This window comes from Penicillium pulvis (genome assembly GCF_028828015.1).
Source record: "Penicillium pulvis strain IBT 33274 chromosome Unknown contig_5_segment0_segment0, whole genome shotgun sequence".
NCBI lineage: Eukaryota > Fungi > Ascomycota > Eurotiomycetes > Eurotiales > Aspergillaceae > Penicillium > Penicillium pulvis.
The window spans coordinates 383,144-398,450 of NW_026643078.1; the positions used below are offsets into that span (position 1 = coordinate 383,144).

The 15,307-nt window shown below is 48.0% G+C and overlaps 6 protein-coding genes across 6 annotated transcripts; 2 read left to right on the forward strand and 4 right to left on the reverse strand.

Annotated features, from left to right (window-relative positions):
- The first annotated feature begins 66 nt into the window (after positions 1-66).
- N7503_006700 (SCP2 sterol-binding domain-containing protein) lies at positions 67-695 on the forward strand. The gene is made up of 3 exons (XM_057066247.1): positions 67-133; positions 184-393; positions 461-695. Exons 1-3 carry the CDS (start codon positions 118-120, stop codon positions 622-624), a joined length of 390 nt encoding a protein of 129 aa, XP_056919928.1. The 5' UTR covers positions 67-117; the 3' UTR covers positions 625-695.
- A 375-nt stretch (positions 696-1,070) lies between these two features.
- N7503_006701 (uncharacterized protein) lies at positions 1,071-5,669 on the reverse strand (the record flags this gene model as incomplete). The annotated part of the gene is made up of 4 exons (XM_057066248.1): positions 1,071-4,642; positions 4,697-5,210; positions 5,264-5,572; positions 5,619-5,669. 4 exons carry the CDS (start codon positions 5,667-5,669, stop codon positions 1,071-1,073), a joined length of 4,446 nt encoding a protein of 1,481 aa, XP_056919929.1.
- Positions 5,670-6,133: 464 nt separating this feature from the next.
- N7503_006702 (uncharacterized protein) lies at positions 6,134-6,459 on the reverse strand (the record flags this gene model as incomplete). Its single annotated transcript, XM_057066249.1, has 2 exons — positions 6,134-6,303; positions 6,381-6,459. 2 exons carry the CDS (start codon positions 6,457-6,459, stop codon positions 6,134-6,136), a joined length of 249 nt encoding a protein of 82 aa, XP_056919930.1.
- A 1,374-nt stretch (positions 6,460-7,833) lies between these two features.
- N7503_006703 (uncharacterized protein) lies at positions 7,834-8,960 on the reverse strand (the record flags this gene model as incomplete). Its single annotated transcript, XM_057066250.1, is given in 4 exon segments — positions 7,834-7,923; positions 7,934-8,448; positions 8,502-8,579; positions 8,630-8,960. 4 exon segments carry the CDS (start codon positions 8,958-8,960, stop codon positions 7,834-7,836), a joined length of 1,014 nt encoding a protein of 337 aa, XP_056919931.1.
- A 661-nt stretch (positions 8,961-9,621) lies between these two features.
- On the forward strand, positions 9,622-11,099 carry N7503_006704 (uncharacterized protein; the record flags this gene model as incomplete). Its single annotated transcript, XM_057066251.1, has 5 exons — positions 9,622-9,893; positions 9,945-10,236; positions 10,292-10,366; positions 10,421-10,959; positions 11,096-11,099. The coding sequence occupies 5 exons, from the start codon at positions 9,622-9,624 to the stop codon at positions 11,097-11,099; spliced, it is 1,182 nt and encodes a 393-aa protein (XP_056919932.1).
- A 147-nt stretch (positions 11,100-11,246) lies between these two features.
- On the reverse strand, positions 11,247-13,920 carry N7503_006705 (glycoside hydrolase family 55 protein; the record flags this gene model as incomplete). Its single annotated transcript, XM_057066252.1, has 5 exons — positions 11,247-11,628; positions 11,691-11,783; positions 11,836-13,021; positions 13,078-13,536; positions 13,596-13,920. 5 exons carry the CDS (start codon positions 13,918-13,920, stop codon positions 11,247-11,249), a joined length of 2,445 nt encoding a protein of 814 aa, XP_056919933.1.
- Between the last annotated feature and the right edge of the window lie 1,387 nt (positions 13,921-15,307).

Sequence of the window (15,307 nt, forward strand, 5' to 3'; positions counted from 1 at the left end):
CCTCGGCACGGGCTACGGCGCTTCACATGCGACCCCGGTCGATTTCATCATCGCTATTTAACGTCAACTTTCTGCCCTTGCTCTCAACCACTTTGAATAACCCACATTATACTCACTATGGCTCTTAAGAAAGGTGTGTCTAACCCGCCAATATTTCAGGTCCATGCTAACCACGCGCCATAGATTCCCACCCCTCCTCCGCCGCGTTCGACGTCATCAATGAGACCCTCCAGGGCGATGAGGCTGGTCGCAAGGAGGCTATCAACGGAGCCAAGGCTATCGTTGCCTTCAACGTCAAGAACAAGGATGGCAAGGAAGAGACCTGGCACCTCGACCTGAAGAACAAGGGCGAGGTTGGCCACGGCGCCGCTCCCGCGGGCGCCAAAGCTGACGGTGAGTTGCGCCTTGACCGCGTGACCAGCAATCATCCATACTGATCTTTTTTTTTCTTGCAATATAGTCACCCTTTCCCTCTCCGATGCCGACTTTGCGTCCCTCGTCTCCGGCAAGGCCAACGCCCAGCGTCTTTTCATGGGTGGCAAGCTCAAGATCAAGGGCAACATTATGAAGGCTACGAAGATGGAGCCTGTTCTCAAGAAGGCCCAGGCTAAGGCCAAGCTGTGAAGATCTAGATACCCCCTTTCTTTTCAAGGAATTTGTATATGAATGTCTCCTTTTGGGGGGGTTGGCTTTCCAGCCCCCGATATGTCTTGGCAGTCTTGCTACACATTTGTAGGATAAAAATGAAATTATTAGCTGGCTCTCATACCTTGCACATAGGTCAAGTCAGGGCCTCAGTTTTCACTATGGTGCCTGTAACGATGGGTGCTAGGTCAGGAAATGTATTGTCTTTATGTGGGCGGAACACAACAGGGAATGAAAATGCCTCTGCATTGAAGCCCATACACAGGATACCTCACTTGGATTAACTCACAAAACTAGTCATCTATTTGAATGCTCTAGAAATACCTTCCCACGTGCAGGGCTCTTCAACTGCAAGTCTTTGTCTGTGTCCTTTGTGCCCATATCTAGCTTTCTTCCGCAGTCCATAGTTCAAAAAATTTAGAGAGTTATCCTCTTTCTTCGACTTGGCCTTGCTGAGCTACTCGACCCTGATCCAGGACCACAAAAAAGTCTGCATCTTTGACAGCTTCAACCCGATGGGCAATAGTTATGACAGTAGATGATTGTAGCTCCTCGCGAACAATCTGTTGCATTTCAAGCGAGGTTTCGTGGTCGATCGAGGCCGTGGCCTCGTCCAGAATAACAACAGGGCTTCGTCGAAGTACAGCTCGAGTAAGAGCAATCAGCTGGCGTTGACCCTGGCTCAGGTTTCGACCACCTGCTTCAATATGCGTATCAAGATTCCAGCCATGACGACCGCAAAGACGCTCTAGAACCTCTGCGCACTGTTCGTTTGCAAATTCCTCAGTCGGGTCGAGGTTAAGGCGAATGCTCCCAGGGAAAAGAACCGGGTCTTGTGCAACGAAGGTGATTCGGGTTCGAAGAGCCTGGGTGCTCACATTGGCAATGTCGATGCCATCTATCTTGACACAGCCAGTCTCCGGTTTAATGACACTGAGGAGAGATACTGCCAGTGTAGACTTGCCGCTACCTGTACGGCCGACGATGGCAGTGGTAGATCCTCCGGGAATTCGGAGAGAAATGTCGGTCAGAGAGGGATCCAGGTGTGGTGCATACCGGATGGTGACGTTTTCAAAAGTGATATCACTGCCATATCTGGGCCATGCAGCTGGGGGTTCAAACATCCCCGGTGCTTCTTCTTCGGTGTGAAGCAACTCGTCAACTCGCTCCACTGAGACAAAATCCATCTGTAGCTGACCGTACTGCTTGCACAGTTGGTGCGTTGAGTCTACAAAATTGTTCGCCGCTATCAACACAAATGCCGTCAGTCCGGGTGTTGTATTTGTGTACAACGCCAAGGCAGAGAGAAGGAAAGTCGAGCAAGCTGATAGGGCTTCAAAGCGGCTTATGAGCCAGGCTTGAAGAGACCAATAGAAGTGGTCCATGCCTTGGAATTTGTCAACAACTGAAATGACACGGTTTTGAAATCGCTCTTCTGCACGAAAAGCACGGACCGTCGTCAAGCCATGCAGTAGTTCTCCAAAGTTGGACAGAAGTGGAGTCAGAGATACCATTTCGAGTCTCCTGAGGCTTTGGGATGTTGGGAGGAAATGCAAAAAGATCAATACAAAGGCGATGGTGAGAGCGAGAGAGAAGACAAGAAATGTTGGAGTAGCACTAGCAATTACTAGCACCGAAGAGACCCAGGTGATGGCCTGAAACGCAATGACTTGGAATTGTTCACTGATGTTACCATCTACCACACCAATGTCCGATGTCAGACGATTCATGAGTCGACCAACGGGGGTGACATCATAGAATCGGAAGGTTGCGTGGCTGACTCGAACCATTACCTGTCGGAACAGTGATTTTCCAGCGTAATAGACGATAACCAGCATCAAGAGTTGTCCGACTAGAAGGGCCACTGCTTGCAAGGTGACAATAGCAAAGAAAACCCATAGCCATGGACGTACGTCATCACGAGGTGATGGTAGGCGGTCTATTGGGTCTCGAGGGAGGAAGAATGCATCAACATTCGATGTCGTTGCCATCGGGTTGATGCCAGAGAAGTCCTCCTTAGGAGAAGTTGCAGTCTGGTTGTAGGCCTCACCCCATCCTTTGAGGAACCATGATTGGGCCACGTTGATGAGTCGGTAAATGGTCAAGACCAAGACGAGAGTAATCCACCAGCGATATTTGCCAGCCTTGATATAAGTCCAGTAGACACGGGCTTTAACGCCCCACTCTGCACGATGCTCCTCTTCGATGAATTTGTCCGGCACGGCATTTGCGTGACTCTCAGCATTGGGCTCCTCTTCTGTCTCTGTTTCAGAGTCCTGGAATGGAATAGTATTCTCGATGGCAGTTTTGTTGATCGAATCAGCGATAGAGTTTTTGTCATGAACTGCTGCTCGTCCATCATCTATTTCAATGATCTGATCTGCGATTTCTCGAACAAGTGCAACCCGATGCGTCACAAGAACAATGGTGCGTCGATGCATTAAGGGACCAGATAAGCACTTCCGGACGACGAACTCGGCGGTGTTGTGGTCGAGGGCTGATAACGGATCATCCAGCAACAGCACTCGAGACGAGCTGTATACAGCACGAGCAAGCGCCACGCGTGCTTTCTGCCCGCCAGAAAGACCGATTCCGTTTTCACCCACGAAGGTTAGATCTCCGTGTTTAAATTGTGAGAGGTCTGGAAGAAGAGCACATGCCTCCAAAGTCTGTTTATAGCGTACCTCCTCATAGGGGGCGGAAAAAAGAATATTGTCGCGAATACTCATGCTTTGTAACCAAGGTGTCTGTGCACAGTAACCCACCATCTCGTTTGGAATGTAGGATTTTCCGCTCAGTGGATCGAGTTCACCTAATAGAGCTTGGAGGAAAGCTGTCTTTCCTGCTCCCACTTTTCCAACGACAACCGTCAGACCTTGGGAAATCGCCACGCTTATATCATTGAGCACCGGTGACAATTTCCCAGGCCAAGCGTAAGAGCATGATTGCATTTCGAAATTCGTGCCATTCACTTCGCTATCAAGTGGCATGCTTTCTTTGTTCGGTTCCGCCATGAAACCTTCAATTCGTCCGAGGGCGATGTAGGCGTTTATCATGGTTGTGATAAGCCTAGGGAAGTCGCGCAAGCGGACCTCCAACATACTGAAAAGCTGAAGCGCTGGAAAGATTATGTCAATTCGCAATTCATGACCTGCAAGCCTGGTGTAGGCGTACAAAGCAATAACTGGAAAGACGCCACTGGAAAAGGCATTGACAAAACGGATGACAATGTTCCAAAGACTAGTGACGATGCGTAGATTCAGTTCATGCTGCCGGGCCTCCATCACTTGGTGCAGCCAGTGATTTTGCCATCCATACCATCGCAGATGGCGGAGCGCTTCCACAAATTGCGACGTAATTTGGAGTCGAGCATCTGTTGCGGCTCGTCTGGTCTTTTCCCATTTGAACAAGTACCTAGTGATGACTGCGTTGATGACTTGGCCCAACAGAACAGCCAGGACTCCAAGGAAGCATGATGGTCCAAAAAGTGACCAAACGAGGCTAATGGCGATGAACAAACCCACAGGTCCATCAATCAGGGTATCGACCTCCCAGAATCTTTGAGCCACCTCATAGACATCTCCCCGCAGGAGATTAAAAATCTTGCCAATAGAAGCAGCCTCTTTAGCCTTGACGGCTTTGTCTTTCTGCTTTCTTGGTTTGAGACAGCTCCAAATACTAGGCTTTGGTGATGCTGATTCAGTCTCTTGATTGGGGACATCACGCTCCTCCTCTTCAGAAGGGTAATCATCTTTCTCGATTCTTAACCCGAGAATATTCTTTCTTGATAATGCTTTCTCATAAACCATCATGACCATTTCACCTCGAGATCTTTCATAGCAGCGTCGACCGTACCAGAGGCTCAGAACTTGAGATTGCGCAGCAATCAATCGGGTTATGAGCCAAATGAATGCGTAAGTCAATGGTACGCGCTTGGGCTTGGTTGTATCTTGCATCGCTTGTAGAAGCATTTGAAGGAGGACTGGGGTGGAAAATTCTGCAGCAAATATCAGCTAAAGGTGCTCGCGTGTTTTCGGTGGCTCGAACATACGACACACCAGCTGCACTGTAGCAACTGCGGAGATAATGAGCACGTCTAGACTGTTTGCCTTCAGGACTCGTGCTAGCACAGATCCTCTCATGTGGCGAAACTTTTCATGGAGGCGCTTATGCTGAAATTCGAATCCAAGAAACCAGACATCGGGCTCATTGAGCTGCCTTTTCCGGCCAAGGGAGATAAGGGGCGCCATCCACGAGACTGTAAGAAACTGCCAGAGCCGTAGGTTGTCTTCTGGGCTACGAAGCATGCTGGATGGCGCTTCCCCCACAGCACTGATCCCAGATCCTGGGAAAGAGTCCTTTCGAAATGGCATCAGCAGGATTGTAGAAGAAGCCGCCAAGGCTGCTATGGCAGAAATGTAACAGGCAATGACTTTCACTCTCGGACGAGCATCATTATGCGCTGCTAGTATTATCTCAACCACAAAGGTCAAGATGAAATATGCCAGCATCCAGATAGAACATGATCTTGGTCGTTCGACAGCGATGAGAACGCATATTGCCGCCTAAATATGGATGAGTGGCCATTTCAAACATTTGTTCTACCAAGGAAACATACCCATGATGCGACAAGTACCAGCGAAGGAAGGTCGACTTTCGGAGGGAAACATTGCACAATTTCCCCTGATAAACCGATGGCTGAAAAGGCCAAAAGAGCAACGGTCCATTGAAGAGATCGTTTCGGCCCTTCAGAAGGGATGTCTGGTTGGTCATCCCACTCTGAGATGAATGGACGCGTCCACTGGGGACTCCATCGTCGGAATAATGGGCCACTTAGATGGCCAAATGCAATGAGCAGAGCGATACTCGCCGGAGCAATGACGAGGTATGGCAATGCACATGGGGATAACCATGCGTTATCCGCGTCCTGGATTGGTCAGTTCCGCGCGTACCACTGCAAGGAGGTCTCGTACCCAAAATTGGCGACAACCGCGCCCGGCGTCAATTAAAGGAATCTGATTCATGTTCAGTCCATTGGAACCAAAATTCTACCTACGAGATCCATGAGGGAAGCTCGAGAGTAATGCGTTGCATTCGCGGGGGAGTGGGAACAATATTCCTCCGGTGGGGCGTCTAGGCGTCAATCTAGGCGGCAATGAGTAAGATAGGAATGTATACTGTTCTCCGAGGCAAATTTTTAAAGTTATCGAATTAGTTTTGTCTACAATGATATAGATCTAGCTCCTGATCAAAAATAAAACAAATGATTCCCATACCTTTGCATCTCGTAGGCGTTATAATTATTACATCTCATGTTTTGGGCTCTACTAGCTAATCAAAAGTATACAAGGATCCGCATGGTATAGATCTCATTCAGTAAAGACCGACTAAATCTTCCATAGCTAAGCCTAATCACCAATTAAGCCAGTGGCACCATTTCCAATTGACACAGTGTGACAGCAAGTATCAATAGATTTAATGGTGCCAACTAGTGCCAGCCACCACCGTAGCCATGTCCCCAACCGCCGCCATATCCCCAGCCGGGATGTCCCCATCCCCAACCACCACCAGGTCCCCACCACTGACCATTCTGGCCATTCTGAGCATTTTGGCCAGTTTGAGAATTACTCTGGGCCTCGTCGGCTCGTCGTCTCATCTCTACAACAGTAGAGCTTATTTAGTAATTTGTGGTACAATGCGGGCATGTGAGTAATTTGAATCATCCCAAGACGTACCAGGCTCGGCCTCGGGCTGAGGGGCTGCAACTGCGGCACCCACTAAGCCAATGAGAGCAACAAAGATGCTAAAATGCATATTGTTGTTGTAATTTATGATGGATTGGATAGTCTTGGCTACCTTGGCTGTTAGCTCGCCTATCCGGGTGGTATATGGTAAGGAGATTTTTGGAGAAAATTTACCAAGATTTTGAGTATAGTGATGTGATTATCGATTTATCTGTCTGGAGAACTTTCAAGGTCGAAGGATGATTGACTCCTTTTATATCTTTTCCCGCCCTTCACAGATCTTGAGATGACGAAACCTCATGAGTTGGGTTGGACATTCTAAGCTGTGATATGAATACACCCCGAGATCTTCAGATTTGGAGCCAGTGACGCTGTCTCCATTGCATCCGAGTTAAATTTGACAGGCAAAGTAATTCTATTCCCTGCATTTCTGTCTGTTGTTCCTCGGGGGTTGTTTTGACTCGTCCGACATCTCAAAGTGGCTGGTCGATTGGCTCTGCTCTTGATTATCCTTTTCTGAAGGCCATGAAACATGAAATTTGGAGGCCTTCATTGGGTCAAAAAACAGAATCAAATAATCAAATGGTGATATCGTTAGTTGACATGCATCACCAATTGATACTGCCTCTGGTTTGACAAGTACTTCATATGTAATGACAAGGTCATGGTCTGTATACTCAGTTTTTAAGTCCAGTGGAAGAGCTTTTCTAAGGTTTACGGGGAAATTGATAGTATCAGTGGAATCGTTCCCAGTCCTCATTTCTCTGTTTGAAGGGATTATCTTTGCTGTTGATGGGATAAATCTGTCAAAAGCTCGACCTTGTTACACATTTTCCGTGGTTTTGGTGCTTGTTGAACCATGTGGAAAGGCCAAACCAGTCTGACAGTGTTACCCGAGCGTCATTATGCCATAATGATAAGACTGCTAGTAAGTAGAGTCTCGACCAACAGTCAACGTCATTCTAAGCCGACCTTGAAAACTTTCTACAATTCTGCTTTGAAGGCAAAAATCGATCAATTGTAATGGTCAAGGTCTTTCGATGTGAAAATTGAGTTTTGCCTAGATCTTCGGGGAATATGCTAATCTGGCCCAGTCGCACAAGATCCTGAGCCTCCGACTTCAAGCTAAAATGAAACATGTGGAGAGTTCCTTTGTTGACGTGGGCCATTCGTTCCATGTGAGGTTACATATCAAATCTTCCAGCATTATCCTGGCACCTCGGCCCCATGCAAATCATGATAAATTAGGATAAGCTCATAGGCTCATAGTAGTACGACAGTGTGAGTTCTGAAAATGATCAAACAAGGGTTGTCTGCTTGATGACTGTTGGACGACTGTTGCTACTAAAAGCACAGGCTATTGTGTGCTTATTTCAAAGTTTCATTCATACTTGTTATGTACACTGACATGCGGAGTTTCCATTAATCAGAAGAAGAAGATGTCTTAGAAAATAGCGAAAGCATTTGGTGGACTAGCCACTCCACCAACAACCTGGTTTGAGTCAGTCGAGCGTCCAATCCAGTGACAGGATGACTAGGCATACCTTGAGCGGCATACTAGACAGGAAGAAACTATATCTTCCTGTAGCCTTACAATGTGCCGAGAGTTTCTCCAGATCAAACATCTCACCAATGGGAGTACCCCATCCCGCCAAAACCCACTCGTGAAGGTTGTAGTCAGGGTCTGCATGGCTACCACGAATTGGGGCGCGCTCGAAACTCGGTGCATCACCTCCAACAGCGGCAAACTGATGCTCCCAGAGCCATCGTACCATACCTTCAGTCGCTTCCACACCACTGAAATCTGGGTTTGGGCGATTTGGCATGTCTATCCGTTGCTGCTCGTTCAAGCCGTTGTAGGCTGCGGTGAATCCACTGCGGATGAATAAGATGTCACCCCGTCTGAATTCGAGCTTGTAGTCTTTCACCACCTGCTTGAGGTTGTCCAAAGTGATAGCCTCAGACTCGAGCGCCGAGACTGAGACGGAGTTTGTTGCTGCCCAGTCGGCAAAATCTAGCAAGACGCCACGGCCAGTCATGCCGCCATGCTCAGCAACCGCTGCAAGATAAATTCATTAGTGTATTCACTCTCTGTGGGGATTTATTCCATACTATGAAGACCGATCACGTTCGAGTTCTGGATTTCGTCCGTTGTGTGTCCATTATAAAACTTCCGTGACTTCTGATTAGCTGTAATAATTGATCAGCTTAATCCTTGCAGATAGCTGGGTACGGCCAACCATAATGTCTGAAGCCATCCCACTGAGAGGAGCCTTGGCTGTTAAACGTCAAGATGTCGTCGAAAACACAGTTCGGGTTCCTTAGCACGATCTCCTGCTTGAACGGATTCCGGTTGAAGCTCGGATAAGAGGGCATGCTGAGTGGCCAGTCCAGCGAGATGCGCACTCCGGTCTGAATTTCCTTGGCAGCCTCTACGATCACCTCTGGTGTAAGAAGGTTCAAAGTTCCTAGTTCATCGTTGGGTCCGAATCGTCCCCAGGCATTTCCGCGAGGGCCTGTCGGGTCTAGCGGGAGAGCTTCGAAGGGTATTGTTTGGTTTGTTGCTGCCATTGTGGGACTTGAATGACTGACTTAGCAGAGGAGTATTGATCAGTATGGGAATCTCCCATTAAATATATGGTCCTCGGCGTTTTCTTAGTTTCATTGCCGAATCATGACCCCCGCCTTACTCCACTACCCCACACTCAAGGCCGGATTCATTTCCGTGTGCTTGTTCATCCGGAGTTCTCTCCGCTCAAATTAATAAACAAAGCATAATTGGTTAAGAATTAAAGAAACCCAAATGTGAGAGATTTATTATCTTATTCGTTCTAAAAAATGTTGTTTTCTTTCTCTTTTCGCCTCTGCTTGTACAAGGAACGAATCAATGAGGTTAGGTGTCGCTCCTACCACGGTCACTGCCCTCTTTGTTAAGAACGACAAAGAAAACCTACTCAGTAACGAACAAGATTGTCTCTCCAAGACAAAGAGGAGAATTGAAGTTGACATTTAGCAAATTGATTCACTCCAAAAGTTGCGTCTTTGTGGAATGTTTAGTAAACAATCTTCTCTAGCCATTTATTGATGAACGTATCCATCTCTCTCACGGGAGTCACGGCTCATAACACCCCGGGTTCTACGCAGCTAACGGCTCGTCGCATCTTTCTCCTCATCTTTCGGTCGTACGTTTTTTCAACAAAGAAAAATTTCTTAGTTCTTAGAGCCCGCAAGAATGAATACACACAAGGCAGGAGCACCAACATCAAGTGGTCCTGAGAGGCCACATTCCAGGCCCCAAAGACATCGGTGGACAAATTCAGACAAAAAACCCCTCAATGACTGGGCATTACTGCCCCAAGGATGGAATATTGATGAGCCTGATCTCGATCCTCAAGATCTAGGTGCTCAGATTCAGAGATGCAAGGAAAGAATCGAAGACAATATCATGCCTTACATATTCGAAATAAGACTGAAGGTCTTAGAGGATGCAAAGGCCAGTCGCGAGTGAGATCCATGTGTCAAAATTGCAGAAAGGGCTGCTAATGATTCTTCTAGTTTTATAATGGCTCAATATCAAGAAAGAGGACTAAGCTGGGACGTCATCCAGCGGTTAGAAAGTCTCAAAGCTCTCAGAGAGGAGCTTACAGCAAATGGCGATGTTTTTGAAGAATTGCCCAATATCGAGTCCATTATCAAGGCTTATGACTCTGGTGCTTTGAGGATGGATGGACAGATCACATACTGGTCTTATGGAAGAGTTGTCTACCGTTCGCATTCATTTGACTGGGATGATTTCAAGCGGGCAAACAGGACGCATCAAGGCTACAAAGGATTTTGGGTGGAAGGGGTAGGTCGGCCACGAGCTTGATTCACAAATGTGCGATATTCTAACTGATACTTAGCGAGGCGACCAAGGACCCTCATCGGTGAATTCTTATAAAGCCATCTGTTCTACAGATACTGACGGACAATATGTGGTATGTGCTTCGCACTCCTTGGGCAAGTTCACACCGTACTGATACATTATGAAGATCCCACTGGTCCTCAGGCTAGGACAAGAATTAATGCAAGACAAAAACGCAATGAAGATTGAGCCAGAAATTGAATTCGACTTCATCGACGATACAGGCTGCGGCCCGTTGAAGATCTACACGGACGATGTCGCAATGCTACAAGGACCCAATTCTGCAGATGGAATTCACTGGCCCTGGCCGCAGCTCATTGGATACGAGCCAATGAAGTGTGCAGATGGCTCAGTCAGCTATATCCTCGCTATCATGGTCGAAGTCAATATTTACGATGGGCCGAGAGGCCACCCGAATCGCCAATTCATGATCCCGTCATGGGTCCCGGCAATGGCTCTAGTTGATCCTGCGAAGTCGGTGGGCCCGGTCGGGCCCAATGAGAGACTGAGTGGGCGTTGGATGAGGTATTCTCTCTTTACTGCAACGGCGCCGGGGTCTCAACAGCGTCTATTTATCAGTTCTACGAAAACCGGGTTAACGGAGAAGGACATGTTACCCAAAGTTGATGCGAAGTTTATCAAGCCGATGAGGTTGGTACGCTCTCGGTATGCTGTGCCTCGCAGAGTCCGAAGGAAGGCGAAAAGGGCATATTCCTATGCCGCAAAAGAAGGAGGATTATCAGTGGATAGGAGGGAACTGAAGTATATAAGTTTTAAGTCTAAGACTTGACAAATTTTCCAGGTGAAATTGATTGCCAGGTGGACGTTTTCTCCAATATGTGATCTGATATTTCATAGAAATCAAACATGATAGATGATTCCAGGGTATAATCAACAGAAGGGATTACATATAGCGAAGTATGTACAACAGAGTTAAGAAAACAGTGGAAGCCCTACAGGGTGAAGTATGCGATCGTAGCGGCATACGTATCCAAGTTGTCACTCACGACCGCCAAAGAAGTCCCATCCTTGACAATCATGTTGGTCGTACCCACGGTGCTGAGAGTATAGACTGTCAAAGCACTGGTAGAGCCCTCAACACTAAAAATCTCGCTCTGACAATTCTCTGGTGTAGGGAATGTAGAGCAGTCGGTGCTGTAGTTGTTGAAGAAGCTGTATAGACCAGCACCGTAAATAAGTATGTTGTCGCTGTCAAGAACACGCAAACCAAGGGCGTCACAGTTGCCAGAAAGACAGGTGCTATAGTCGGGGTCATTAAGAGTGGAGTTGGTAGGGTATGGGCTGTCGGCCGCATCAGGATTGGGCTGATAATATCTGGGAGGTAAAGTGTTAACATGGTGATGTTCGGTGCCATGCTTGCGCCTGGCTTTACTTACGGTGTTTCGGTCTGAATGAAGCCTGCTACGACTGAGCTGGCACCAGAGAACTGGTACTGGTAGAGCGAGTGGTGCTCAACGGCGGTTGCGTATCTAAAAGTTTGTAAGCAGGAAGTCAATCATGGGAGAGAGATCATCAACTCACAGCCATATGGTCGTTCCTTCAATCAGCAGACCACGACCAGAATAAAGAGAGACACGAGTATTGCTTGCATCATCGATATCGTGATCAGCTGTCCACAGCCAGTTATTCTCCATGTATACACCACTTGCGGAGCTAGTGATGTGCATAGACATATACGCAACTTCACAGGCTGCAGAGACAGCTGCAGAAGTAGGGCACTGAGCGATCTGTTGGTCTGAGCCATCGAAGCCACCGATACGGGTGTGGACATCCCACATTCCAGAACCTGACTCAGCTGCCAAATTCCATTCAATGAGTACAGCACCAGGTGTGGACCCCTGGGTGCTAACAATCATATCGGACCATTCAATTGAGCCAGACTCTCCGCTCTTGCCGACTTGAATCACTGGGATGGGAGTGGAAATGTCAGAGAAGACACTACCGCTGGCCATGATCACAGGGTAGGCCTCTCCAACAAGTCGAAGTCCAGGGGGGAAGTAGAGAGTGTTGGTGACCTTGTATGTTCCTTGATCGAAGAAAACGATTGATCCGGATGATGCAGCCGATGTCAGGGCAGATTGAATAGCTGTGGTGTCGTCGGTTGTGCCATCACCTGTGGCACCTGCGCTTCTTATGCTGACGAAAGAAGAGGTGGGCGATGCTGAGTACTGGGGCTTCGTCTTGGTGTAGTATCGGGAAGACCCACTGGCAAGCAAAGCAGATGGGCGCGTGGGGGCAGTGAATGTGCCCTGGAAGCTGGTAGGACCATTAGGGGAGTATTTGTGGCCTTGACCCCATGCACTGATGGTAGTAGAGCCTGACGACCCGGCAAGGACGGTGCCGCTGGGCCCCTCCACAGCAACAGGGACGTCAGTGAGAGCGATGTTCTCTAGAATTAGACTGCCGTTGGACGAAGTTGAGGTTTGCCAGGCTGTGGTAATAAAGGTCGAACAGTCTACGATGCTGCTGTCGAAGACGTTGACGGAGCCAACAAGCTGGTCACCAGCACCACCATTATTGATCGAAATTGCAGTGGTACAATTTGTGATGGTCAGACCTTGGTAAGTCCAGCCCCAGTCCCAGATCTGCGAGATGGCAGTAACTGCGTTGGAGATGACCAGGTTATGCATGGTAAACTGCTGGTTGCCGATGTTTGCGCCATAGAGACCACCAGTGATGGTGATGTCGGTCAAGAAGCCTCCAGATCCTAGAAAACCGATCACAATCAACTTCTGTTCGAAAACAAATAGATGGTCATCTTACCATTCTCAATGAAAAGGCCTTGGTGTTGAGTTCCTGAGGCAGAGCTCATCACGATCTCAACATTCTGGATACTAGTAGCCTGGCCTACAGGCCAGTGAATCCCCGTCGCGGCAGTTGCTGCTGCAATGGAAGTGAGATCCAGTTTCAAATTCCGAATCTGCCTGAAGAACACGTTCGTCGCAGTCCAGCCCGCATTTCCACTGCTTTGGTATTGGTCACCATCAATCATACCCAGGCCCGTGAAGCCTGCAGTAGCCTTGATCACCGGGATTGAGTTTGGATTGCCAATCAATTGGGTGAAGTCATAGTCGATGATGGAGGTGGAGATCAAGTAAGTTCCCGAAGGGAAGTATACAATAGCTGGCGTGGTGGTAGATGTCCGTCCGCTCGACGGACCGTAACGACCCCCGGAACTAATAGCAAGATTGATGGCTGCAGTGTCATCGGTTACACCGTCACCTTTAAGAAAGAAATGTGAGCAATTGCAGTCCTATTAAGAGAATGCTTGTAGACATTACCTTTAGCACCATAGTCCTTGACGTTGCGGAAGACAGTATAATCTGAGGGATTAGAGTTGAAAGCCGCGATACCCTGGTGCGTGATATCTGCCAGCCAGTACGAAGCATCATCCGTCGCGTCAATGGACACATCTACCGAGAATTTGAGAGACGCGATGGGTGTTGGGACACTAATATCAGCTTCTACTGAATTGCAAGGCGCATAGACCGATCGACGGTCCGGATGCAAGTCCCGGTGTTGCTTACCCACATGCCGTGTGTCTAGCACATGGGCATGCGCATATGCTAGCAATGAAACACAGGAGATCAGCGAAGCAAAATGCATCTTGACACCAAGCCTTCACTAGGGAATGGAAGTGGGGTGGGTCATTGGTGCAGAGGGGAATCGCCCGGTCTTATAACCACCTGGGACACAGTCTCGAGCATCAAGATCGATGTGATGCATGATACGCGCGTGTCAACACAGACCCAGGGGGTGGAACTGGAACGCCTCCACATCATTCTTAGTCCATCGCGAACCAGTCATAGAATCCTACCCCGGAATACAACTTGACACGGGGAAATAGATTGCAAATGACCCTTAAATTAGAGCGTGACAACCTGATCCAGTAGATTGCCTTTTCCATTGTCCGCTAGGATTCAGGTTGTCACGCTGGTCGGACTGCCTCATGATCTGGGTGGAAAGAATTGTAATCAACATGCCGATCCTGCCCCACTGGGCGTTCCCCTGTCGATACATTTGGGGCTGGCCTATAGGAGTTAATCATGTCCGCAGTAAACACATCATGTCGGCGATCTATTTGGACTAGTCAAGCGGAGCTGATCGAAAAGCGGAAAGGAATGTGACTAGCTGCAGGTTTTATTGCCGCCACACTTGAAGAAAATGCGACTCAGGGGTCATGCTGGGTGTGATATGTGTCACAGGGATGAGAAGAGACGGATGCTTTTCTTTTCAATTCCTCAAACATGAAGCGAGATGATGCTCCTTGATTTTCTTCATGCGGGGTGGGGTCAGCCGGCTGTGCTTGATCCCCAGAGCCAAAAATTGCCGATTGGAGGTATCACCCGCTGCGGATTCGTGAAGAGTTTCCAGATTTCCTGATTCTGCCTTCACACTGGAGAGTCCTAGTTTTCAAAGTTCATAGGATCTGGTTGATCATGACGCCTCATCACTATGGTTGAAAATGGCATGCAAGCGCTCGTGGCTGAAGATGACGAATGCCTTGTTCCATTTGGCGCGGGAGTGGGATCTGTCTGATCCATAGAATGACTTGGTATAGTTCACGTTGGTATAGTTCACGGGTATCCAAAACAAATCATTGACATGAAGTTTGAGAAGACCTTTGAAAGGTCCACAAAGCTTGTCGGGCCTATGTGCAGGTGTGCAGGGGTGGAGCGGGTAACCTTGTAACCTTGAAAGGAGCACATCTGCTGAGTACCTATACGAGAATTTTCCGTTGGTTTTTGTTTTCATTTCCAAAATATTCGAACCTTGGAAAAGGGGCCTTGATCTATTTCCCAGGGCTTGATGCAGAGCTGAAATATACTTGTCCACATATGTTTTACCATCTGTACAGTACAGTACTTTCATTGTCCCGACCGGGGAAGATATATATCATAGTCTGGACATTCAAGCGCTGACTGTCCAAGTGATATACAAGTCACAAAATAACATTTGAAATAGGTACCTACCTGTAGCGAGAACAATTTTA

What these genes read in the sequence shown, in the direction of transcription:
- N7503_006700 (XM_057066247.1), top strand. An exon ending in CGCGGGCGCCAAAGCTGACG is followed by an intron (nt 394 to 460) that starts GTGAGTTGCGCC and finishes CTTGCAATATAG; the next exon opens with TCACCCTTTCCCTCTCCGAT.